A 24,630-nucleotide genomic window follows, 5' to 3' on the forward strand; every position below is an offset into this window, starting at 1 on the left:
TTGTTGCTTTACTTTGCTTTTCCCCCCATCCCTCCACGATGGGGTGGTGTAGACGGGCCGACTCACCCCTGCGACGCCTCCTGCTGGTGACTTCAGGGAATTAACTCAATCCCAGCCCGGAGCGCCCTCTGCAGGCCAGTGATCCACCTGTCCGCTGCTAACCCATGTCTCTCCCTGGACCCCGGTGCCCCTTTAACTGGGTCAACCCTCTCCCCACTATCCCCTCTTTTTGCCTCAGTCGTGGCTACTGCCAGTCTCTGTTTAGCCCCCGTGCCCTGGGGCAGACTGCAGTGTATCAGCCGATCATCATAGGCAACAAGGGGTTTGGCCTGGCTGCCTTTACCCACCCTCCGGCTGCCCCTCTGCAAGCCCAGTACCTAGGAGGCCTAGAACCAGGCCCTGCAGCCTGGGGAGTTGCTGGCTTAGGGCTTCCCAGCTCCTGAGGCCTTTCCGCAGCCCTGCCTTCCTCTAGGCCCCCTGGGTGAGTTCCCAAGCAGCCAGGCCTGTCTCCCTCCCCAGTTAGAGAGAGACTGGCTGGGCTTCTGGCTTCACTGCCTCTTATAGGGGCCTGGCCACAGCTGAGCCCACTTTCCCCAGTCACCCCAGGCTTCGGGCCCCAGCCTACAGGCTGCTTTCTCCAGGCCCAGCCCCCTTCCCAGGGCTGTTTTTAACCCCTTCAGGGCAGGAGCAGGGATCCACCCTGCTACAGGTGGAGAAAGTTCAAGTGCAGTTTTGTTAACAGGAGAGAACTCTCCAGTTTACTGGCCAGGCTAACAAAGACACAGCAGTGATTAAAATCTCCACTGGGAAATGGTGAACGGCAGCAGAACCCCAGCTAACGGCAGGAAGTGCAGATGATCACACCGGAGTTCAGTTGTTTAAACCAGTATTGTCTCAAATGCTCTGAGGAGGGAATTCCACCCTAAGTGACTTTGAACTAGGCAAAATGCCCATGTATTTGGTTCCCAACGCATGTGTAATCCAGGCCTTACGGAAGATCTCTCCTAGCTAATCCTGTGGTATGGGAGATGCTGCCCTTTATGATGCAGATGTTGAAGAAATAAGTGGGTTTTTTTGTTGGTGAATTGATCCTTTGTAGCTGCTACAAATATGTATCAAATGAAATCAGTGTTGAAAACGTAATAGTTTAAGAAAAATAGCCATTTTTTAAATAGAAACTCCAGCTCGGGTAACAGAGATTCTGATCCAGGCCTGTATTGAGTTCCTAGCCTGGACCTGTGCCACCAAATTAAAGAAACACTGGGCATGTTTTGGGAAGCCGTTCCTCACTTACCTACTGAGATTTTGAGTGGTTTGGTAAAGGGTTCTACGTCAGAGAACTGTAAATGTACCCTAGCCAAGGCCAAGGATTTGGAAAGAAGGGGGGTAGAAATATTACAGACCCGGTTCTTAGTTTTCACCCCAGTAAAGGAAGCTTAAGGTGACCAACGGCTCAAGAAAAACAAAACAAAAATGAAGACAACTTTCCAATATAATTCAGGTGATGGCATAATTTATCTTACTCTTTAACCCGTAACTTCACCTTTAATTTCCTTTTCATTGGTGTAGCCCGTAGGGTTGGCCTGCTGGTGGCTTTATGATATCCTGCCTTTATTTACTGGTTTGCTCTTTGTTTTATTATATTTCTGTGCTGGATTATTCAATTATGTTTGACTGCAATGTGAGGATCCCACTGGCCTGTATCTTGTGTCATTAGCTCAAGTAAATGAGCATAAGTTTGACTTGTGACCTCTGGCATAGATGAATGGCCTAATAGTTACCCTTTTGGATTTTGGGGAACTGAACATGTCTACTTAGCGGTAACCACAAGAACATGGACGTAACGACCAGAAACTGGTTTCTGCAACAGGTTTCCAGAATGATCTCGTTGGCATTAACAGGTATGACTGTGCTAGCCTACAGGATAAGTGCTCCCCGATATTATGGGGGTGAGGACGTTAGATTTAGGCACAGGTTGGGCACTGGAATGAATACTGAGGAGAGTGCTCAGACCCAAACCACGATGCAGAAGCAGCTCTCGCTGGCTTTTTCCAGCTCTTGGCTTTTTCATCTTCTTTATTTTTCAAGGGTTTGTCTCTACTTACCGGTGAATCGACGCTGTGGCGACTGAGCCACCGGGGGTTGATTTAGCGGGTGGTCACTAGACCCTCTAAAACAACCACCAGTCGCTCTCTTGTCGACTCCTGTACTGCACCAGAACGAGAAGTGTAAGGTAAGTCGACAGGAGAGTTTCTCCCGTCAAACCAGCGTGGTGTAGACACCGCAATAGGTTGACCTAAGGTACATCGACTCCAGTTACATTATTCACATAGCTGGAGTCAGCTTAGGTTGACTTAATCCTGTATTGAGGACCCGCTGTTAGTCTCTTAGCTGGGAACTCAGCATTTCACCCTTCAGCTCCATTATTCACCATCGATGTCGAGCGTTGAGGAACCTGGACCATCAGATCATTCGGCATGTCAGAGACAAGGCTGGGCCTGTCTCTTACCGCTGGGTCCCAAAGAAAGGTGTGAGGATGCTAATTTAGGAAACTTTTAAACAATGGTACCACATATACCCTCAGAATTGTATTTTGGGATCTTCTGCCATATGTGTCGGTGGAAGGGGTCTCGGATGTGAGAATATTTGCATCATGAGAAAAAACACCTCTTGTATTTTCACACTTCTTAATTTTTCACAAGAGGAGGCAGCAGAGGAGAAGTGATGCAAATGCATAAAACACAACAAAATCTAAGGCCTGGTCTACACTACAGTCCTATATCGGTATAACGACATTGCTCAGGGTTTGAAATATCCACACCCCTGAGCAACGGTTATACCGACCTAACCTGCTGCAAAGGGCTCCTCCTGGTACAGCCTGGCACTATGGGACCGCTGTGCCTCCTTAACTCTCCTGCCTGGATTGTCTCTCACAATGCTATGCCAGTGACAAGCAGCAAATCTCACCAGGTGTTGTGATCACTCAGCCATTGGCACATGGAGCTCCACACCCAGCTACATTGCATGAATGCTCCCTGGGTCACTCATGGAAAATACGGAGAGGCACCAGCCAATCACCCCAGAAACATACCATCTTACACTGCTCAAGCCTCCCTTGGACAGTGCACGCTCGTTTATCAATTTGCCACTTCTTCCAAGGGACATGGACATGCACCAGCCTTTGTAACCCGAGGAGAGATTCCCCAAGCACTTCCACCAAAGCCACGCTGGTTTAGATAAAACATAAAACAGATTTATTAACTACAGACAGGTTTGAAGTGACTATAAGTAACAGGCATAGAGCCAAATTTGTTTCTAATTTTCATTTCTTAGGTAATTAGAGTCTAAATTCGAACTTTAACAGACTAAGCAAGATTTGACTCAAACAGTCTCTCACCCAAAGAGACGTCACAGGCAGCTCACAGTTCTCGGTACTCGGCCTGAACTCCCTTCCAGCCTGGGACCAAGCTCCCTAGTTCAAAGTCTTTGTCCTCCAGACAATCTTCCAGCTGTTGAGAGGGGATGGGGGGGAAGAGGCCAAGTGATGATGTCATTTTCCCTTTTTTATATTTTCTTCTAGCTGCTAGAAAGAGCCTTGCTGTGACATTGGTTAGGCCAGGGGTTGACAACCTACGGCATGCAAGCCGATTTTGAGCAGCAAGCAGCTGCCTGCCACAGTCCCAGCCCCCCCGCCCACCGTTCTCCCCTGTGGGGGCAGGAGGCAGAAGCTTGGTCCTGCCAGCAGCCAAGCCAAGCCCTCCCCCCCTCCGCTTCTTACCCCAGCGTGACGCTTCCCTGCCCCTCCTCCTCCTCCTTCACTGCGCCAATCAGCTAATGGCCCTTGCGAAGGGAGGGGGAGCCAAGCCGCAGTGCGCTCACCGCTCCAGGGAGGAGGCAGAGAAGAGGTGGGGACAGACGGGGCCCTGGGGAAAAGCGGTGGAATCGGGCATATCCCCTCAGACCCCTGCTGTGAGCTGCTCCTGGCAGGGGGCTGGGAGTACCTCCATGAGCCGAGCACCCCAGCCCTCTGCCCTGACCCCTGCACCCCACACACACACGCAGCCCTCTGCCCTGACCCCTGCACCCTGACTTCTGCACCCCCACACATACCCATCCCCACCCTGAGCATCAAACAGGAGCTCCTGCACCACCACCCCCCATTTCCACCTGCACTCCCGGTCTGGGGTCCTGGCCCCGCTCAGCCCGCTGCCGGTCTGGAGTCCCAGCTGCCGATCCTTTGCCAGCCGGGGTCCCGCAGGCCCTGCTCAGCCCACTGCGGCACTAGGTGAACCGAACCCCAAGCCAGCAGCGGGCTGAGTGGGCCAGCAGTGTAAAATCATTTTAATTTAATTTTAAATGAAGCTTCTTAAACATGTAAACAAGGTTTTCAACTTTACATACAATAGTTTAGTTATATAATATAGACTGACAGGAGAGACCTTCTAAAAACATTAAAATGTATTACCGGCATGCAGAACCTTAAGTTAAAGTGAGTAAGTGAAGACTCGGCACCCCACTTCTGAAAGGCTGTCGACCCCTGGGTTCGGCTGTCCCCACTGCATACGTTCCCTCTCTAAGGAGCCTCTGGGAGAATGGATTCTTCTTGATGAGCCATCAGTGCCTGTCTGGCCAGCGACAGCTTCTCCTTTGTTGCAGCAGAAAGGTTGGCTCTGGGCGTTTCCCAACCTCACAGCGTATTTCAGTAACACACATAGCAGTACTTCACAACTTCACATACAAGGATCGTACCTACAATTCAACAAGATATTACGGTTCAACAGAGCTAGACTTTTAAAATGATCCCTCACAAGGCCTGCATTGCACAAAACATGTCCGTCATATGGCAGTGGTGAATATGGGGATTCCGGGGTGCTACTCTGAGGTACACAATGTCACCCCCTGCAGACAGCACCGTGTCGGCGGGAGAGCTTCTCCTGCTGACAAAGCTACCACCTCCTGGGGAGATGGATTACCTAAGCTGACAAGAGAGCTCTCTCCCTTCATGTTATAGGTTTGTCATTAAAGCACTGCAGGGGCGCAGTTCCACTGGTGCAGCCGTGCCGATGTAGCATTTTGAGTGTACATGAGTCCTAAAACGCAAAAGCAGAGATCAGAACTCGAACATTTGTGTATCCTGCAGTCAACTGGAGCCTGACCCGTTCATTCCCTCATTGCTTACCATCATTTCCACAGCATGGCAGCGGCCGCCAGTTTGGGATTCACAGGGAAGGAATGTCCTCGGAAGGACTCTCTATTTGCCTCCTGGATTCAAACGGTGAAAGATGATTGTTCTCAATCTAACCCTGGCATCCTTTGGGACTGTAAGCGTGACACTTAACTAGGAAGTGGTGTTATACAAACAATTTTCCTTGGGCCATGGGTCACCACTGCTTCCCTTTGTCACGGAGTCACCGGGCGATGCTCTGGAACTGCTCCCCACCAAGCCAGTCAGGACTTTGGGGAGCCTCCTCTACCTTGGAGCAGACTTGTTCAGGGCAAGCTCACACAGCTTCACCTCCTGGGTCTCTCCTTGGAGCATTCAGCATCCTCTGCCCCTCCGTGCGCTTCCCACAGTGAGTCCACCCCAGCGGGGTCCTGGGGGGGCCACAGGGTCCTGCACCCCCACTGCGCAGTCAGACGTGACTCTCAGCCAGCCAGTAAAACAGAGGTTTATTCGATGACAGGAACAGGGTCTAAAACAGAGCTTGTAGATACAGCGAACCGGACCCCTCAGCTGGGTCCATTCTGGGGGGCAGTAAGCCAGACCCTCAGGTCTGCCCTCCACCCTCGACCGCAGCCAGCTCCAGACTAACAACCCCTCCCTCAGCCCCTCCTCTCTGCTCAGCCCCTTTCCCGGGCCAGGAGGTCACCTGATCCCTTTGTCTCCAACACCTTCAGCTGGCACCTTTGCAGGGGAGGGGCCCAGGCCATCAGTTGCTAGGAGACAGAGTGTCAGGCATTTAGGTGCACTGGCCATTGCTCTGCCAGATACTTAAGAACTGCCATGGGGACACTGAGGCACCAATACAGTACTCAGAGAAAACATTAAGAACTTTCCCAGTTCGTCACATCTCTCCCCCCTTCGAGACTGAACTGAGCGAGGTCACTACAGCCAGTGACCTGGGGAAGTTCGAACCCACCAAGGTTCCCATGGATGCCCCAGCATCTCTCCCATTCCTTGGTGTGAGTTACACCAGGACAGTCCAGTCTTACGCCCTCCCTTAGGTCGGGTGTGCTTGATGGCACTTGCAGGCCGCATGTGGGAAGATTTATGCAGCTTGAACCCTTTTGCCACCCCAGTACCCCTGGGGTTCAAGCTGGGATTGGGTCTTTTCCCAGCCCTCCGGTCTGTGATTCGGGCTCTCTTGGTTAAGAGCCCCCATCTTGGCCTTGGCCAGCTCTGGGCTTGGGCAGCCGCTTCCCACTTTGTGGCCCAGATACAACACCTCTGCCGTCCCCCCTTGCACTTTCCAGCTTTTAATGTCAGTCCCACCTCCTTGAGGCAGCCCAGCCTCCTCTTCACCTGGGACACCTGTTCCTCCCAGGTCTGGCTAAAGATGTGGGCATCGGACTCTGTGATGGCTTTAAGCTTCTGATAGCCCCCATAAAACCAGGCCTTCCTGTCTCCCTTGGGGATCAGCCCCATGGGTGAGGCCCATGGGCTGTAAAACGGCTGGATCCCATCTAAAGCCAGCCGGTGCTTGACCTCTCTCTCCAGGTTCTGGGCTGCTTTCCCAGTGACTCTGAATGGGGAACACCTGATGGGGAGATTGGCTCCTATCTCAGTGAAGAGATCCCCCTGGGGGTCTTCCCCCCTCTCCATCCAATCCTCCCTCTTCAGGTCCAGGGGTCCCCTCACTCTCCTCCCATCCAGCAGCTCAAATGGGAAGAACCTTGGGGATTCCTGGGGTACCACCAGCTGCCTCCTGATTTCCCCCAGTTCTACTTCCCCTTGGGGAGCCCATTCCCAGGACAGGAATCCCTCCTCCTGCAGGACTCTGTCCCTGCAGCCTTCCCCAAGGGGGTTTGCAGCGCTGTGGCCAGCAAGTTCCCTCAGCTTCTCCAAGGAGGGATCCTTCTGCAGCTCGGTCTGGGATCCAGCTGCTGGGGCAGGGAGTGGGACCTGCTCCCTCTCGCTGGCTGGACCTGGGGTCACAGCCCCCCTGAGCCCTGTCCCTGGTAGCTCCCTCCCTGCTGTGCAATCACTTCCCAGCAGCACGTCTGGACCAGGCAAACCTGTTTGGCAGCCGACCTGCCCTGCCCAGGTGTCCCCCCACTCAGCTAGGATCTCAGCTCCCCCCGTGCTCAGCGCTGCACTTGCTGTCCCAGTGGGGCCAGGCAGCGAGCTCTCTGCTCTGGTCACAGCATCAGAGCCAGCGTGAGCCCCCTCTCCAGTGTGCAGGGGGGCGGGGAGCATCTCTCCCTCCCTCTCAGTCCCAGGGGGCTGGTTATAGGTAGGCAGGTGTCCTGAGCCCAGCAGCACCTCTCCCCTGCCAGCCAGGTTATTTGCGTTTTCACTGACCATTTCCATCCTAGCCAATTGGTTCCCTGGATTTGAATTCAAACCCTCGGCCGTTACAGGAGCGGAGCCTGGATCCTGTCCCATGGGGAGACAGTCACCCCCCAACAGGGCCTCCCAGCCGATATCCTGGAGAACCCCAACTACCAGCCAGCCCGACCCCTTCTGGGTCTGCACAGGGATCTGGGCCATAGGCAGGCCGAGGGGCCTCACCCCAGGGAACTTCACCCAGGTCCCACAGTCCCTCAGCATCTGGGGCTGCACCACCACAGTTCTCTCTGTCCCAGGGTCTCGCCCCTGCAGGCGTGTTTCCCCACTGACCCCTGGGCAGCCCCCTATGTCTCTCTGCTCCACCATCACCAGTCCACGCTGCTGCTGCTTCTCCTGCAGCTTTTCCTCGGGCTCTTGCTTTCTCTCACGGTCCTCTCGCTCTCTCGGGCTCTGCTCCCATCCCATCCGTCTCCAATCTCCTGATGGGGAACCCAATCGTGAAGACCCTCGTCTGATTGTGGACCAGACTCCCAGGGATGCCTGGCTGATGCTCCAGCTGCTCTCAGATCCTCTTGTAGCCCCATCTGGGCCAGGAATCTGCTCCTCAGAGCGGTGCTTCTCCTCCAACTGCACGATTAACTGTGCCTTGTTGAATTTCCCCATGCGTAACCCTCTCTTTGTGCACAGGATCACAATGTCCTTCTCAAGGAGATGGTGATAGGCCATCACTTCACCGTTCCCAAGTGGCTCTGGACTCACAGGCCTGTGTGCTCTTGGCTCCCCCATGGTTTCCAGGAAGAACCCCTGGTGTGCCAGCCCTTCTCGTGATCACCACCTCTTTGCCAGGGTCGAGCTGCAGACTCCTCCACCCCTAGGACTGCTCCTGCAATCCCCCGGGGAACCCTGCTACTGCAAAAATCCTTCTCTCTCCCAGGGTCGAGTGGCAAGCTCCTCCGCCCCTGAGACTGCTCCCTGCAGTCCTCAGGGGGACCCCGTTACTCCAACAGTCCTTCTCGCTGGTCACACACTCCCAGAGGTTAACTGCCCCCTGAAACCGTCCCTCTCTGAGCCTTCAGCACGCCTGGTCCTCATTATCCCTCCTCTGTTTTACTGCTCCCCAGTCACTTACTGCAAGCAGCGCCATTCACGGGGTGCAGTACATCCCACCGCTGCCACCAGTTGTCACGGAGTCACCGGGCGATGCTCTGGAACTGCTCCCCACCAAGCCGGTCAGGACTTTGGGGAGCCTCCTCTACCTTGGAGCAGACTTGTTCAGGGCAAGAAGCTCACACAGCTTCACCTCCTGGGTCTCTCCTTGGAGCATTCAGCATCCTCTGCCCCTCCGTGCGCTTCCCACAGTGAGTCCACCCCAGCGGGGTCCTGGGGAAGCCACCGGGTTCTGCACCCCCACTTTGCAGTCAGACGTGACTCTCAGCCAGCCAGTAAAACAGAGGTTTATTCGATGACAGGAACTGGGTCTAAAACAGAGCTTGTAGATACAGCGAACCGGACCCCTCAGCTGGGTCCATTCTGGGGGGCAGTGAGCCAGACCCTCAGGTCTGCCCTCCACCCTCGACCGCAGCCAGCTCCAGACTAACAACCCCTCCCTCAGCCCCTCCTCTCTGCTCAGCCCCTTTCCCGGGCCAGGAGGTCACCTGATCCTTTTGTCTCCAACACCTTCAGCTGGCACCTTTGCAGGGGAGGGGCCCAGGCCATCAGTTGCTAGGAGACAGAGTGTCAGGCATTTAGGTGCACTGGCCATTGCTCTGCCAGATACTTAAGAACTGCCATGGGGACACTGAGGCACCAATACAGTATTCAGAGAAAACATTAAGAACTTTCCCAGTTCGTCACACCCTTACTGGGTGAAAACCAAGAACAAGGTATATACTATTTCCACCCTCCTTCTTTCTAAATCATTGGCCTGGGTTATAGTAAATTTCTCTGAAGTAGAACCCTTTACCAAACAACTCAAAAATCTCAGCCATGCTAGTGTGGAACGGCTTCCCCAAACATGCCCAGTGTTTCTTTAACTTGGTGGCATGGGTCAAGGCTAGGAACTAGCTACAGGCCTGGACCAGAATCTCGTTAAGTTACCAGAGGTGGAGTTTCTAGTCAAAAATAGATATTTTTCTGCAGCTTCAGCCCCCGCATATGGCAGGACTTGGGGTGCAGCTTCATTCCCCTCCCCCCACACACAGCTGGACTCAGGTGTGGCTTCATCCACTCCGCACTGCTTCCACTGGGGATTAATTTTTGTTGTCAGACGGGGGTCACAGTGCAATGAAGTTTGAGAACTGCTGGCTTAAACAACTGAACTCCACTGTGATCATCTGCACTTGCTTCAGTTAGTTGGGGTTCTGCTGCTGTTCACCATTTCCCAGTGGAGATTTTAAATCACGGCTGCTGCTTTGTTAACATGGCCAGTAAATTGGAGACTTCTCTCCTGTTGAGTGAACGGCACTTGAACTTTCTCCACGTCATCATGGAGGGATGGGGGAAAAGCAGCGCTGAAGTGAGAAGTAATGACTTTAGCAACTGGTCATTTGTCTCAAAGTCTCCAATAAATGTGAGCTACATCCCATCAAAGTAAACTAATATCTAATTGGGCGACCAAACAACTTTTCAGGAAAGATAGAAACCCACATCACAGAGAGACAGAATACATGACAGTGAAAGTGCTGAGTGAAGTTCCAGAGCAGGTTACATCTAATAACTCAGAATTGGGACAAGAGATTCTCCCACCACGTTCTCCTCTGATCCATTCAAACCTGCTTCATTCGGCACTGTCAAGTTGTGTAATTTACAAAAGTTTTAGCATTTTAGCATCCTCATAATGAGGAAAATACAGCCAATCTTCCCCCAGGTGGCTTGGCCAATAGTTGGAAACTGGGATTAAACTGCAAATCATCCCACTGTGTTTGGGATCCATTTGAATTCCCCTTCCAAGTCTTTGACACTTTCATCTCCAGCCATAGTGACTCTGATAAAGGATTAAAGAAGTCAAAGCATCTTCTCCAAGCACAGACAGCTGAGAACACTGCATCACATGACACTTTGAGAAGCAGAGGGATGGAATGTGAAGAAGATAAACTCTGCATAGCTCAGAGAGGTGTGAACATTTCTGGAGTGATGGGGAAGGAAGGAATCTCTGAGTCACCCCATCTCCTTCCAGTGTCACCGAGGCTGAAATGACATGTTTTTCCCTGCCACTGCTCCTCTTCATTTAAATATAATGAAAAAAGGTCAACAAATAACCTCTTCAGCACAACCCAGAGCAACGTGAGAACAGCTGAGAATGAAACAATCTGTATCACTGATGACCCTAACAATAACTTTGCAATAGGAGGAACGGTATAAACGTGATGCTCCTTGTTTCCTGGAAGAAGAGACGCACTCCCATTACTTCTGGGACAATGGAGTTGATAGCAAGGACAACCGGGTCCACTCCAAAACAGGGCAAAATGGCAAAAATGGGCAACTCATCTGGACAAGCTGAGGGATAATGGTGGTGCAAATGGTTCAAACAGCCTTAAAGGTTACTACATGGAAATTAGCAAAAGTATTAGAGAAGAAAATGTCTGGCTAGCCTGTGACGTTTTTATGGGGTTTATCTCCCTTGCAGATTTTCTGATGATATTTAAGGGATGAGCTCTGAGTGAACCTTGTCCCACACTCACGGCATTCATAGGGCTTCTCTCCTGTGTGGATTCTTTCATGTCGAGTAAGTTCTGACAGCTGAATGAAGGTCTTCTCACACTCGCAGCACTCATAGGGTTTCTCCCCCGTGTGGTTTCTCTGATGCCGAATGAGGTGTGAATGCTGAATGAAGGTTTTCCCACACGCGGAGCATACGTAAGGTCTCTCCCCCGTGTGCATTCTTTGATGTATAATCAGGTCTGAGCTCTGAGTGAAGCTTTTCCCGCACTCACCGCATTTATAGGGTCGCTCACCTGTGTGGTTTCTCTGATGCCTAATGAGGTGTGAGTGCTGAATGAAGCTTTTCCCGCACTCGCAGCATCCATACGGTCGCTCCCCTGTGTGGATTCTCTGATGTCTAGTAAGCTCAAAGCTCTGACTGAAGGCTTTCCGACACTCGCAGCATACGTAGGGTCTCTCGCCCGTGTGGATTCTGTGATGTTTCAGAAGGGCCGAGCTATCCGTGAAGCTTTTCCCACACTCACCGCATTCATAGAGTCCCTGCCCAGTGTGGACTTTGTGATGCTTAGTAAGGTGTGAGCTGTCGGTGAAGCTTTTCCCACACTCCCTGCATTCATAGGGTCTCTCCCCGGTGTGGATTCTCTGGTGCGTAATAAGGCTTGAGTTGTTAGTGAAGCTTTTCCCGCACTCACAGCATTCGTAGGGTCTTTCCCCTGTGTGAATTCTCTGATGTCTGATAAGGGATGAGCAGTGACTAAAGCTTTTCCCGCACTCGGGGCATGTAGTTTTTCTCTTCCCCCTGAGGATTTCTTGCTGGGCTGTGGTGTCCTTCAAGTCCTTGTGAGTTCCCCAACAGTAAATTAATTTTCCCATTTTCTCCCCTGGCTGTTTTTCCTGCTCCCTCTCCGCTCTGTGCTGAATCTCATAGGCTGTTCCCTGCTCGTGACTCCTGGACACATCTCCTTTGGAGCGTTGCAATAATGCGCTGTGTGATTCCACTTGCTCAGGATCTTCCTGCTGAGAATTCTGCTCCTCGTTCTCACTCACCATCGCGTCACCTGCTGGGACAGAGAGAGAAACCTCAGACAGGGCTGGACAAAGGAAGAGCAAACCAAACTAAGTGCTGGAGAGATGTCAAATAAAAACCAGGAACTGAACTCCCCGCAAACTCTTCCCCCAAAGGGAATCAGTTCGGCCTTCAGAGCCCATCTAAATACTCAGTGGGAAGGGAAGAAGCTACTGACAGGTGTCTGTCAGGATCTGTAGGATGCCATGAGCTATATTTTCCCTGGGGATATGACACCTGCTGGGGACAATCCTGAGCTCAAAGAGCTCCCAAGGTCTCCCTAGGGTACACCAGATGTCAGCTCCAGGCACTTTTATTCTGAGTAGGTTTAATGTTTCCTCACCTGTGCAGGGACCTCTCAGGATCTCCCTTTTCTCTGAACCCAGGAGGTCTGGGACCCAGGGCTCTTTCCTTTCTTCCAGCTGGGAGATCACATCAGGTTTGGAAACTAGCAACCCTGCTCAGATGAAAGAAAACAAAGGAGATCAGGTGAATTCCTAAGACTCTGTCATAAAAAATAGTCTAACCCCAGTCCTTAGTAAGCCAATGAAATCCCAGGGCCACCTCCGCATGTTCTCAAAGGTGCAGAATGCTCTGCTTATGAGGGACTGAACTACCTGCATATCTGCTGGGAACATGCACAGACAGACACTGTGTGACAGTCTGTACTGCTATGTTGCCTCTTTAACAAAATTATCTATTTTGCACAAAGTATGCCTTGGGAGGGATCATTTGAAAACTCATAATCCACTGAACATGATCATCCTGTTAAGCAATACGGTATGTACAGCTATGAGATTTTACTGTATGATGTTACAGAATATATTACAATTCTGTGGAACACCCAGAGACTCGTTCCTCAGAGACGGCAAGGCTATCACCTGGTTAAATGGCCATTCTCTGGCCGGGGGAAGGGTGAACAAGAAATTTACATTCCATCACAAGGACGGCTTGAAGCTCACATCTATAACAGACAGCCCGTCACCAGGATTCAGCTGAAAACTGAAGATGTTTCTAGGACAAAGGACTGAATTATTAAAAGAGGTGAGAAAATTGCTTGAGACACTCTCTCCCCCTTTTCTCTGTGCTCATATCAGCTCCTCTTGAAGAATTGAACTTGGGCAGTAGGAAAGGATGAGGGACGCCCTGGCTGAAAGGAAACCCAGCCTGTCATAACACATGGTTAGAGAAAGACATTTTAGCTTATGTTAGATGTCAGTTTGAGTTTATCTTTTATTTCTTCCGTAACCAATTTTGAATGTTATGCCTCATTACTTGTGGTCACTTAAAACAGGTGTATTAACTACCGAAAGAAAAGATTTTATCTAACCAGTGTGTTTGGTGGGAACCTCCATTTGGGATAACAAGGTTGGTGCAGGTCATTTTCCACTGATGAAATGACAGACTTTTATAGGAGTATCAGTAATGTGCTGGACACTGCAAGAAACACATTTCCGGGGGAATGTCTCAAACTAGTGAATTTGCTAGTATTCTTCCCTGGAGTAATTTCTGAGTGGCTGGTGAATATCGTGTTTCTCAAATGCAGCCACCAGGGGCTTTTCTTACCCACCACAGCATCCTGGGTGGTGATTGGGGGGAAGTAAAGCAAAGGCCTGTTCCCCAGGGCTGACAGCAGGGATTGGGCCCTGCCCCTCTTTCTGGGCATGGCGGGGCTCAGCTTCAGCCCTGGGGTGGCAGGCTCTGGCGTGGGGGTTCAGGCTCCAGCCATATGGCAGCAGGACCCATCCCCAGGGCTTCAGCTGTGGGACCCCAAGATGCAGCCATGGAGCTTATGGCCCCAGCCTGCGGGGGGAGCCGGTCCTAGGCTCAACACCCCACATCTCCCTGGCCCCTGCTACCTCCTCCAGCTTCAGGCTCTGGTCCAAGGCTTTAGTTGTGTAGCGGCAGGCTCTGGCCCCAGGATCCAGCTATGGGGCTTCAGGCTTTGGGCCTGGTCATGCAGCAGTGGGTGCTGGCCTGCGCTGACACCCCCCCCCCCACCATTGGCCTGGCCCTCACTAAGGGCTCCGGGCCCCCACTGCAGGGCTTTGGGCTCCAACCCTGGCCACGCAGCAGTGAGTCCCAGCTCCAGTCTCGCCCTCCATCAACCCACCACCCGTGGCTTGCCAGGGCTGAGTAAGTCTGCTGCAGAAATTGACATTTATATGCTTATTAATATCATTTTTCACAGCAGACTGCATAGCTAGCCAGGAGGCTGTGGAAAGTGAGATTAAGAAACATACAAATAGTACTTTTCACAGCAGCCAACTTATGAGCTAGCAAGTCTAGGGAAAAAAAGCAACCAAAAATGCAAAAAAACCAAGAACAAAAGACGAGAACTTGCAAAGCACCTTATGCGTGTTTCTCTGCTGTTTAGGTCCAGTAAAGAATAGAGACAACTGTATATTATTTTGTTACTGAGTCTGCAAAACCCTACATAAATTACAATGTTTTTGGACATGCACAAATGCCTATTTCTGTTTTTCCTAAAGTTAATTATTTTAGGAAAAACGTCAGAGCCAGCAAGACTTCGTGGCTGCACTCTGAGGCTACCAAAAAACGTGTTGTGAGAAGTCCTGGACTAGCAGCACTCAATACTGCGCAGGGAGAGGGAATGACATGCTGGAGCCGGTGGGTTAACTGGCCAGGAGGGGCTGGTCTCACAGCAAAGCGTTGTAAAACGCACCCTTGGTTGGGGAACTGAGGGGGGGCAACTGTTCAGTAGCCCAGATTGTACCCTGGTAACGTCACAGTGGCGCTGTGAGAAAGATCTCTGCACGGCTTGTTATTTTCAGCACTGGTGTAGCAATTTTAAGTGAAACTCAAGCATGGGGGCTGGAACCAGTGAAAGAAAGGTTAGTTTGCTGTGTTCTGTCTGCTTACTTTGAAAAAGAAACAGTAAAGCACAAATACGAACGGTGACAACTGCAAAGTTAGAGGCGGATAAATTGGAGACAGCAGGAAGAGAGAGACAACCACAGTACCAGCTGTAGCAGGCAGAAACGTGACTGGAAGCTGAAAAGCAAAAAGCGGAAAGATCTCCTGTGAAGGAAGAACGTCCAAGAAGGTGTGATCAGTGTATCAGTACCCTGCTGAAAGACACCAAGCCCCAACCAATCCATGATAATGGGCTAATAGCTGCAAAAGGCTCAGAGGCAGCTGAAGTTCACCTGACACATTTTGGGAGAACCTGACACATTTTGGGAGAACTGGCTCGGCCCAGCCAGATATGGAGCACATTAAAGTTGTCAAAATCAATGGGCAGGCAGGCGTCCATGGGATGGAAATATGACAGTGCACAGATTTCTCTGGCTAAACAAAGGGTAGTCTTAGAGACTGACCTGTTATCTGGTTGACTGGCAGAACTAGTGTTAACAGGAGGATCTAGGCTCCTTGTCCCTTTAGCAAACACGCCATAGTGACAGCCTTAGCCGCATGGGAAAAAAAATCATTCCCAACAAGCATTTCAGTGGGGATGTCATTTACCTTCCCGCCACTGTCAGATCACTTTCTAAACCTTCCCGTTCTGTGTGCACTACTTTCCAGTCCCACGGGGGATCAGAGGTGCTTGAATTCAGTACACCAGGATATGTACACTAGGGGCTGGAGTGAAAGCCTGTCGGCCACCACTCTGTGTGCCCCAAGGAGTTGGCTGGGTGGTCAGTCACACGGTTCTCCCTCTCAGCCTGAGTTACAGGCTACCTACCGGGGAGGACAGAGGCTGAGTTACCCCCTCTATCCTGGGCATTCACCCGAGTGACTAGCAAAGGGACAGTTATGTGCGCTCTCTCTCTCTCTCACACACACACACACACACACACACGTACGTACGTACAATCAACTGCTTATAAGGCTGTCCAGGGCTTTTCTTCTTCCTCATGGGAGCCTCTCTTCTTATGTTCTTAAAAAGAAATTTCTCTCCCTTTTCTCTGGTCCCCTCCAGCACACACTTCCCTGGGCGCTCTGGAGGGGGGTCTGCCCCTGTTCAGCTCCAAATTGCTGGCAGCTGACAACTGGGCTAGATGCTTCTGTTACAGACATCACTTCTCCCTCTTCCTCCCCGTCCTTTGGCTCTAAGGGTGCGTTGCCTTTTGGTGCTGTGTAGCAGTTATTCTCACCTCGCCACACACACACATACACATACACACTGCTTTCTCCTTTCGCAGTTTCTGCGGTTTACCATTTCCAGCTGGAAAAGCAGAATGTGAAAAATAAGCATCAGGCCAGGTGACTTCAGGAAAGATGGATCCCAAGATCCAAGGAGCCTGCAGAGAAGAGATTGTGGCTATTGCAGATGGTGATAGGGGAGCAAGATTCATTACCAACTTAGGCCATTTCACATTCTGCCATGCAGTCGAGACCAGTGAGACGCTGCCATCTGTAATCCTGGGTGACTTTCAATGTTCTCCTGCTGTAGCTCTGCTGTCTGGCTTTGAAGGACACACTGAGTAGTTGTGAGATAGATCACCCTGGACCAGCAGCTCTGACTTCAGCAACCTGCTGATGGCACCCCTGATACATTCTGGCTTCCACCATCCTGCGATACAACTGTCAAGAGATCGTAACACCCTTACTCCTTAATTGTCCAAAAACCATGTACTCTGCAAGGGCTACTTTCTCCTGGACCATTCAGAGGAATAAGGATTGGTTGCCCTCAGAAGAGGCACATGGCCCAGCTTATCACTTTAATTGGCGATAGCAATCACTTGTATTCAAAGACAGCACCGGATTCATTTACTAAACGTTTAATCTAACAAAAGCATTTAAAGTGAGTTCAGGTATAAACAACAGAGATAGAAATGGTTACCAGGAAGTGGAAATGGACAATGATTTCTGGAGACTATCATCTAATAAAACTGCAGTCCTGGTCCAAGGGAAGATTCTGACCATGCTACTTTTCACAAAGAGAGCAGACCGCCCCCTCGCTCAATATCTCTCCCAAAGTTCAAAGGGCTTGGTTCCTTTGTCATCTTAAGTGGAAGATAACTTGGGGTTCTCTGCCTAGTTCAGTGAACCTTTGAAAGGGAGTTTTCTAGAAGTTCCCCTCCAAAGTAACATTCATTCAAGCTGTGAGGAAGGAGGCCTGGAGTCTAGTGATGAAGGAAATTCCATGCTGGTTTCTCCCCATGCTGGTGTTTGCTAAAATGGAATTTGGTCTGGTCCTAAGATATCCTTCCCTGCCATGATGCTGAGTGGTTACCTCTGCACCTTGTTTGTATGATGGGTTTGTTTATCGTTTATGTAAACTGCATTCCCATTGTCTCTTAAAGTACCCTGAAAGTGCCTTCAAAGTGGCAGAACCACCTGTCTTTGTCTAGGGTGGGGTAACTTCTGCCCTGGCTGGCAGACACGCTTTAAGAACATCATTCCCCAGCTATCTGTAATCTTGCCTTTGTCCTCCATACATACATCATGCAATATTATTAACGAACATCACGTCAGTAGCTTTCTGGTGATACCTTACATGACACCTTTTAAGGACAGGTGAAGACATTAGTGAGCTGGGGTCAGGCCTGCTGACACTCACTATCAGATACCATGGAGCCCCTTCCCCATCAGAGGGTCACAGACATAACCAAGGAAGTGCATATTTGAGCCAGGCTGCGCTGGTAAGCACAGCTGATACTCAGGACGTTGTAGCCCCAGTCTAGTCTAGGAGCAGGACAATTGCAGAATTCCAGTCTCGGAGAGGAACAGGCAGGAGGCCTGGCACCTGTGGGGGGAGGGGGGCACTGAGCGAGCAGGAAGGGTGCTCCTAGCCCTCTCACTCATTATGACACCTGCTCCCCTTCATCCCACTTCTCTCACCCCCTCCACCTTCTTGGGCCCCAGGAGCACCCGCTCCTTGTGTTCTCACCTCCCCTCCCATTGCCCACAGCCTTCCTGACTAGAGCTTCCCCCAAGTATCCCGCTGCTCGTCTCACCTTCCCTCTGCCCCAAGTTGTCTTTGCCTCTGACTCCCAAGAGCTCCTGTTCCCTCCCTCCCATTGCTAGTTCCACCATTTCCTGGAGCAAACACTACCCAGCCCCCAGCTCCCCTTCACTCCCACCACCACCACCACCCCTCCCAGCTCCTTGACATTCTGACCCACACCTTCCTGTTTCTTCCAGCCCTCCTTGCATCACAACTCCATCCCCCTGAACCTAGGACGTCCCAGCTCACAGCAACTCTTCACCCCAAACCTACCCCCCGCCAGCCTCCCACTGCCTGGACAGGCCCCTCCTCTCCAACACCCTCTCTCCCACTGCCTGTGCCCTCCCAATTACAGTTATTTATTATTTCTATTACCGTAACGCTCATATCCCCAGTCGTTGACCAGATCTCACTGCGCTGGAAATTCTACAGACACAGAACACTCACAGGGACTAAGAATAAGACAAGAGGCAGGTGGGGGAGGTGTTACAGTTTGTATGCTGAGACAAATGCTAATGAAGAAACTGTGAAATTAGAAAATTTACAGGAAAACAAACAGGATCCTGGCATGATGGGGTACATTTGGATGTACAGGACTACACCCGGCATCTTCTACCATGGAAGCAAGTGGACAGCATGATTTCTTGCATGAAAGATACTGGAGAAAATTAAGCAATCAATATGCAAACCCCTACAAGATAATAAGGTGATAAGTAACAGTCAACATGGATCTGTCAAGAACAAACAATGTCAAAACAACTGGATAGCTTTCTTTCTCAGTAACAAGCCTTGTGAATAGGGGGTAAGCGATAAATGTGGTGTATCTTGACATTAGTAAGGCTTTTGATACTATCTCCCATGACCTTCTCATAAACAGCTAGGGAAATTTCAATCTAGACTGTAAAATGGGTGCAAAACTGGTTGGAAACCCGTTCCCAGAGAGTAGTTATCAGTGGTTCACAGTCAAGCTGGAAGGGCATATTGAGTGGGATTCCAAAGGTCCGGTTCTGTTCAGTATCTTCATCAATGGCATAGAGAGTACACTTCTAAAGTTTGTGGACGATACTAGGCTGGGAGGGGATTGCAAGTGTTTTGGAGACTAGGATTAAAATTCAAAATGATCTGGACAAACTTGAAAAATGGAATTAAATACATAGGATCAGTAAGGTCAAATCCCAAGTACTTCACTTAGGAAGGAACAATCAAGTGCACACATACAAAATAGGAAAGGACTGCCTAGGAAGGAGCATGGCAGAAAGGGATTTGGGGGTCATAGTGGATCACGAGCTAAACGTGACTGAACAGTGTTGCAAAAAAAAAGCGATCATCATTCTGGGCTGTATCAGCAGGAGTACTGTAAGCAAGACACGAGAAGTAATTCTTTCGCTCTACCCCCGCTGATTAGTCCTCAGCCGGAGCAGTGTGTCCAGCTCCGGGCACCACATTTCAGGAAAGATGAGGACAAATTATACAAAGTTCAGTAAAGTGTCTTTCGCTTCCCTGTTGAGAATAATTTCAAGTGCTGTAAAATCCACAGGCAGGCTCTGACATGGCCTGCTCTTTACAGCTCTGCTCTACAGGGCTGTGAAAAAATCACCCCTCTGCCCCTAAACCAACATAGCTATCTTGGCAAAAGAGCCAATGTAGACACAGTTAGAGTGGCAAGAAGTCCACTACAAAAAATGTCGCAAACCAATGCCTGGGCTACACTAGCAGAGGGAGTCGAACTAAGATACGCAACTTCAGCTACGCTTACTTCAACTTACCTGGCCGTCCCCATGGCGGCGAGTCGACTGCCGTGGCTCCCTCGTCAACTCCACTTACTCCTCCAGCCGAGGTGGAGTACGGGCGTCGATTCGTGGATTGATTTATCAGTCCAGACGGGACATGATAAATCGATCCCTGATACATCGAACACTACCCGCCGATCCAGTGGCTAGTATAGGCGTACCCTAAAATGCCCGGAAACTACTTTACTGCAGAGCTAAGGGTGCCCAGTGCTAACCCTCCCCGCAATGCAACTTGAACCCTGCTCCCAACGGAAAGCTTGCAGCTGGTAAGAGCGTCTGGGAATGGTTCTGACAGGGTGGTGCAAAGGTGGAAGTACCACAGGAACTGGAGAATTCTCCATCTGCTGCCAAGGCCGGATGCCTTCCTGGAAGATGACTTAGTCAAACACAAAGTGTTCAGCTCAGTACGGCAGTAACTGGATGAAATTCTATTGCCTGAGTGACACAGGAGATCAGCCTAGATAAACAATAATCCCTTCTGGCCTTAAAAAAAAAAATCTATGAATCTATAACAGATATGAGGAAGGACGAAGAACGTGCCATTGTTTCTGTTCAGACGGGAATCCCAGCATTTATCCGCATGCCCCCCAGCTGTGTGCCCGGGCAGCTGTAGCTGTAACCGGATGGTGGAGGGAGCAGTTGGAGCGGCTTGGCAGAGCTGTGACTATGGTCTGCAGAGAGGTGCATGTGACCCCTGAGGGACCGAGTCTGCCCCCTTTCTGTGTTCAGTGTTGTAGGCTGTCTCTCTAAAGGTGCACAAGGGGGTTCTTGCCCTGAGGATTGTCAGCGCTCTGGTGGGATACACGCTAGTGATCTGCGGGGTGTAGTGAGGGGCAAGTGAAGGCAGTGACTCCGAAGGAATCCTCACAGTGACAGTAGGGGAGTGGGATGAGTTTGCAAGTCGGAGCAGGTTTTTTGTGGAGTAGGATCAGTGTGTGAGTGAAGGCCGGGGGTAAGATGTTTCTTTTCTTTATGCGGGACCAACCCCCAGGTTTACCTTAGCAAACAGGAGATATTTGACATTGTGCTCTGCTGCTCCTGTGCTCTGTTCCCGCAGTGTTGTGTAGCAGAGGAGGGCAGAGTACTGCTGTGTGTGTCACCGGCATGTCAGGGTGATGCTGAAACTGGACAGAGGAGAGGTTGCAGTGTAGGGGTGACGTAACCTTAATTAGTCACCTCCCCTTCTAAGAACCGAGGGGACGGGAATCCTTACCCAGCGAGGTCACAGTCTCGTAGTTCTCCTGCATGACGGCTCTGCAGAGGGCTCTCTGAGCGGGGTCCAGCGGAGCCCCCTCTTCCCTGGTGAAATACACAGCCACCTCCTCGAAGGTCACCGGCCCCTGAAAGAGCAAGAGTCCAACACTCAGTACCGGCTGCCCCACTGACAGCCCCATTATTCCTGAGGGAGAGAGCCTCTGGTCTCTCCCAGCAGATCCATCACACGCCTACTATCCACAGACGGATACAGGAGATGGAGCCCCTAGCAGGGTCCAGGGCAAGCTCCCTTGTAGGAAGCTGAACACCCTCCGCATTGTGAGGCCCTGGATATGGAGGGGGAGGGGGGAGACGGACCTCCCCTAAGTCTGACTGGTGGGTGCCCCCTTCTTATCTCACAGCAGCTGCTGGTTAGTCGGGTTGGGCTCCAGCACTGGGAGTCTGGTCAGTTTTCCTAATCCCACCAAGTTGACCGTTTCCTGTTCCATGTATTAGGGCATTTCCACCTCCAAACCTCACTGGTCTGTTCCTAGAATCTAAGCCACATATTAAACCAGTCCTGGCAGGTTTGCCAGACCCTGTCCTTTTCCCTTTCTCCACCCTATGCATTTCCTGCCCTGCTCCAACCTGCAAACTAGACTGTGCAAACCTTCCCACCTCCTGTGTATTTGCTGCCCCCTCCCTCCTGCAGGAACCCAGAAGTAACTCCAACTAATCCATAGCTGAACTGACTTCACTGCAGCCATTTCTCTCCCTGTCCCAAGGGAGGCTGGGATGAGCCGGAGTGAGACCTGGGCATCACTCTGCAGCCTGACAAGGCGAGAAGGGCAGTTGTGGAGGTTTCAGAACAGGCTTTATTGAAGTTCACATGATTCCCCCAGGCCCTTTCCCTGCAGACAGACATCCTAGACTCTGCCATGCTAGGAACATGCTTGATCTCTTTGATTCTGCCCAGGGGTGCTGCAGTACACATGTCTGGGCAGATTAGAGTCCTGGAAATCTCTCTCCCCACTTTCCTTTTCAGTCTCTCTTTCCTGTGCCCCCTCTCCCTGCCCCTCGGGCTGGAAAAGTCCCATTCCCGGATTGTTTGCTCTCCCATGGCTGGATTTACTCCTGGCAATTGCTAATGGGAGGGGCTGTTTGTGCAGAGTCACTTTCATGCCAGTCTCCGGTGTAGTAGAAAAGGGAGAATCTGAGGCCTGGTCTACACTAGGGGCGAGCAGGGGCGGTGTCGATGTAAGAGACACAACTTCAGCTATGGGAATAGCGTAGCTGAAGTCGACGTATCTTATTTTGACTTCCCTCTTGTCCTCACTGCGCGGGATCGACGGCAGCAGCTCCCCTGGTCGACTCCACTACCACCGCTCGCCCTGGTGGAGTTCCAGAGTCGACGGGAGCGCATTCGGGGATCAATATATCGCGTCTCATCTAGACGCAATATATCGATCCCCGATAAACCAATCGCTACCCACCGATCTGGCGGGTAGTCTGGACGTACGCTGAGAGAGGCGGCCTGGTGAAAGGCCTAAAGTCAAGCCCTGCTGCTATAAAGCAAAGTCAGCAAAGAGTCAGGCCCTGTTACAAAACAGACGCCAACTTGCAAGTTCACCATGTAGCCCATGAACTTGGTAAGAACCGGGCTGGCGTTGCACAAACACAAGCACTCCCAGGCACTAAGAAGTCACGTAAACACCTACCAGAGGGGTAGTGCCAGAGCACCCCGATACACACTCCCCACAGATGATACAGGGACACTGACCCCTCCGAACAATCAGGGCAGGAGGGCAGGGGGATGGATAGAGATGTTTTGATCTAACCGCCAAGCACAAGGTGAAGGCTGGTAACACATAACTTGTTTGTATCCGTGTAGGAGAGAGGGGTCACAGAGGGGGTGGAAAGTCCCACCAACTCTCTGAGCCAAGTCCATTGTAACGGCGTCCACGTGTTAGTGTCCCCGAACAGTCTGCCAGGCATTAGGACTGTGCATCGTTAACAATAAACCTGGCCAAGCACCTCCACTACTCAACCCAAGTCCATGGTCCTTAGCGGCAGTTCGATCCAGAATTGTGGTGCTGGCTCCCTGGCCAGAGCTGGTGCAGCACACAGAGGAAACACACACAGCCAAGCACCGATAACAGCCAGAGATCTCTCTATTACCTGGAGCGTCTGGCTCAGAATTTAGTATTAACAGGGCCAAGGGCTGCCCTAGGGGGCTAGGACCACTAGGAGAAAGCCCTCACTTCAGGTGAGCAAAGAGGAAGCCTTAATTAAGGTCACTTTCCAGCACCTCTCACTCCCCCCGCCAGCCCCAAGGAGAAGCCAAACCCCCATATCCTCAGCAGAGAGGGACAGAGTTTGAGAAGCCTTCAGTCCTTTATTTAGTTATCAAATATTGATGTGAAATACACTAAAGAAAAAGGAGCAACATTTTCGAAGATTTTATATTCACGTACAAGAATTTGAGAAAAGGGGTAAATCTGAGATTGTTAGTATTTTATAATTAGAGAGACAAGGAAAAATCTCAGGGCAGATTCCATCAGTACTAGACAAGTAGAGAGAAAGTGGGGCAAATGTTTAGGGTATTTTGTATCAGTCTTGAGATCTGCAGAGAAAAGGTGCCACAAGCTAAGCAACTGATCACATGAGAGAAAATCTCCAACATCTGAGGGGATTTTATGCTGCTGTTAAATAACGAGAGGGGAAAAGGGGACACTTCGACTGGATTTATGTGACTGTCCAACACAAATGAAAAGTGACCGTTCCCCCCAGCACCACCATTCACATGGGCCGCAGGGAGCCCTTGGGGGGGGGGCAGTTTTAAGGGGGCCGGGGAGGGGGAGCTGGAAGGTCCCCGGATGAGGGAAGCAGCGGGGGGGATGGGCAGAGGCTGGGGGTGACTGTGTTGGCAGTTCGAGGGATTGTGTAACAGGGTCCAGGCTGTCCCCATGGGGGACACGTGCTCCCCCCTTCCTCACCCTGGCAGAGACCGCCCCCCCATCCCCCCCCAGAGGCAGCCGGGTCTCAGGGCTCCCCCCAAACAGCCCCACTGACCTCAACCCCTTTGGGGGGATGACTCGGGGCAACAATGTCCCCCCAGGCCCAGGGCAAATCGCTGCAGATACAATGGGGGGGACCCCCCTCATGGGTGGGGGTTGTAAAGGGACATTGGAGGGTTATGGGGAGAACAGGGGGGATGGGAAATGGGGGGGTCACCCCGGGTTTTACACCCACGTGTGACACGGGGAGAGAGAAGAGGAAGAACTGGAGAGAATCTGTATGGGGGGGGGAGTGGCACAAACAGGGACCAGATCCAATTACGCCCCCCCCCCGCAACTCCGGCTTCTCCCCCTCCACCTCCCCCCCCGGGGATTTCCTGCTGCCCAGAGACAGTTCAAACACCCCCCCCGCACTGACCCCCCCGCTCCGCCCCTCCCCCCACAGGGGAACCCCCCCTGACACTGACCCCCCCGCTCCG

The 24,630-nt window shown here is 51.4% G+C and overlaps 2 protein-coding genes and 1 pseudogene across 7 annotated transcripts in view; all 3 read right to left on the minus strand.

Annotated features, from left to right (window-relative positions):
• LOC115643460 (zinc finger protein 501-like) overlaps positions 1-12,635 on the minus strand; it is a 152,956-nt gene extending 140,321 nt beyond the window's left edge. Inside the window, exon 1 of one of the 3 annotated variants that reach the window (XM_030547516.1) lies at positions 12,576-12,635. Coding sequence is in view for 1 of the 3 variants with exons in the window: in XM_030547517.1 (XP_030403377.1) it covers position 12,571 (1 nt within the window). In the remaining 2 variants the exon portion in view is untranslated. Of the gene's footprint in view, positions 1-12,570 lie in introns of all 3 variants that reach the window. The other 2 variants (XM_030547517.1, XM_030547518.1) reach the window with 2 other exon arrangements.
• LOC115643461 overlaps positions 1-24,630 on the minus strand; it is a 591,865-nt pseudogene that overhangs the window by 63,832 nt on the left and 503,403 nt on the right.
• Positions 4,466-12,664, minus strand: LOC115643470 (zinc finger protein 501-like). 4 transcript variants are annotated; one of them, XM_030547545.1, is made up of 4 exons: positions 12,580-12,663; positions 9,365-12,228; positions 5,180-5,390; positions 4,466-5,090 (listed from the first exon to the last, which is right to left on the minus strand). In XM_030547545.1, exon 2 carries the CDS (start codon positions 12,218-12,220, stop codon positions 11,096-11,098), a length of 1,125 nt encoding a protein of 374 aa, XP_030403405.1. In that variant the 5' UTR covers positions 12,221-12,228; positions 12,580-12,663; the 3' UTR covers positions 4,466-5,090; positions 5,180-5,390; positions 9,365-11,095. The 4 variants fall into 4 exon arrangements, with proteins under 4 accessions (XP_030403405.1, XP_030403407.1, XP_030403406.1 ...); XM_030547547.1 differs by having other exon boundaries at positions 4,466-4,749; positions 4,974-5,390; XM_030547546.1 differs by having other exon boundaries at positions 4,466-5,390; positions 9,365-12,231; positions 12,580-12,664.

Source organism: Gopherus evgoodei, unplaced genomic scaffold (assembly GCF_007399415.2).
Source record: "Gopherus evgoodei ecotype Sinaloan lineage unplaced genomic scaffold, rGopEvg1_v1.p scaffold_60_arrow_ctg1, whole genome shotgun sequence".
NCBI lineage: Eukaryota > Metazoa > Chordata > Testudines > Testudinidae > Gopherus > Gopherus evgoodei.

Coding starts and splice junctions, on each gene's coding strand:
- LOC115643470 (XM_030547546.1), bottom strand. CDS start 12,220: ATGGTGAGTGAGAACGAGGAGCAGAATTCTCAGCAGGAAGATCCTGAG.